The sequence below is a fragment of the Aplysia californica genome, unplaced genomic scaffold (assembly GCF_000002075.1).
Source record: "Aplysia californica isolate F4 #8 unplaced genomic scaffold, AplCal3.0 scaffold00152, whole genome shotgun sequence".
In the NCBI taxonomy this organism is placed as follows: Eukaryota; Metazoa; Mollusca; class Gastropoda; order Aplysiida; family Aplysiidae; genus Aplysia; species Aplysia californica.
The window spans coordinates 609,026-610,441 of NW_004797422.1; the positions used below are offsets into that span (position 1 = coordinate 609,026).

At 44.6% G+C, this 1,416-nt stretch overlaps 1 protein-coding gene across 2 annotated transcripts in view; it reads left to right on the forward strand.

The window, feature by feature from the left end:
* The first annotated feature begins 739 nt into the window (after positions 1-739).
* Positions 740-1,416, forward strand: part of LOC101862793 — a 43,215-nt gene continuing 42,538 nt past the window's right edge. The window contains exon 1 of one of the 2 annotated variants that reach the window (XM_005097332.3): positions 740-977. In XM_005097332.3, the coding sequence (XP_005097389.1) occupies positions 929-977 (49 nt within the window). In that variant the 5' untranslated portion in view covers positions 740-928. The remainder of the gene's footprint in view (positions 978-1,416) is intronic. The other variant, XM_005097333.3, reaches the window with a different exon arrangement.

Below are 1,416 nucleotides of genomic sequence, written 5' to 3' on the forward strand. Positions count from 1 at the left end.
GGGGGGGGGCAGAGGGCTAGGCATAAATGCTTGTTCTTGTTCTTCGTCTATTGCTTTGATATAATTATTTTTATCGATTTTTATAATTAAATTATACTGTGTAGTTGTCATACGCTTTACATGATCCGACGAACTAATTCGAATAAATATTCAGAAAAATGAGTCCTGCATCGCTGTGGTTTAGCTGCTTTTTACCCCTTCGATCCTTGATTCCTCAAGGGAACGTTAAAGTTAAAGTTGTTAAAAGAGTGTAACAGTAACGGTGAACTTTTTTAAAAGGGTGTGTCAAGTACATTCTTCCAGTGTAGGCCTACCTATAGTAGTCTGCTAAAGTTGCAACACCTTCTATCAGCTTATTATACTCGGCTATGTCGGATCGCTACCTCTCCATTCACCCCCCCCCCGCTTTTACAAACTTGAGCCACTTTTCCAGTGATTACAAATTTATCCATCTATCCACATAAAACACGCTTTTATTCTCTCTCACACAATCTGTTATTGTACAATCAATACGAAATTATACGCAAATACAAGGTACATTGCACTAGACCTACGTTTACAACGCAAGCGTATAAAAATATAAATAAATAGATTTAGACAAGCAGCAGCAGACGCGGAGTCCCACGAGAAATAGGCCTCGCCACGATCACAAATCGCGCGTCGACGGTCGAGGTCCTTGGCATTCCTCGCATCGTTCCCGTCCTTCCAGCTAAACGCCGTGAGACCCCTTTTCCGAGTTCATAGCCAGGCCAGCAAGCGGTCTGTGCGCTCTGCAGCGTCGAGAGCATGGGGCTCAGCTCCGCTTGTGACGTAGACGTAGCCCAGCGTATTAAAATTTCTTAGTCCAAAGTCGCACGACGCCCCCTACAGGATTGCTTCCCTTGGTTTGACCAATCCCTCTCCGTTGTTTCCCCCCAAAGCTAAGAAAATGGCTGCCCCACCGGAGCGAGCTGGCGTCGTACGGGACGAAGCTACAGGTAAAGCCCACCAAATATTTTACTTTTCTGTCGTTTGTGTACATTGTGTAACTTTTTAAAGCAGGTGGTTGGATGACATTCAATGCACGAACTTGTTAGTAAAAAGAAATTTTGGGAATGTTCAATGTTTGGTCCAGTTTTTTAGACTCGCGGCGATACGATGCAGCGCCTCGGTCGACGAATGCCGTTTCCTTGGTCGGCGCTCTCTGTGTCGGTCCAGCAATTTGCGAGCAGTAGGCCTAGTGAACATGGTCCATAGTTTTGGCAAATTTGCGTGTCTCCTCATTGTGTGTTCTACCAACATTTGCACTCTTTGATGAAATAAAAGAACAGTGGCAGTGTTCAAAACTGTATGTGTGCAGAAGAGTAAAAGGGCTCCCAATATGATAATGCGGAAGGTCCCATTTCTTCCTTCCATTTCCATGATTCCACTTTCAAC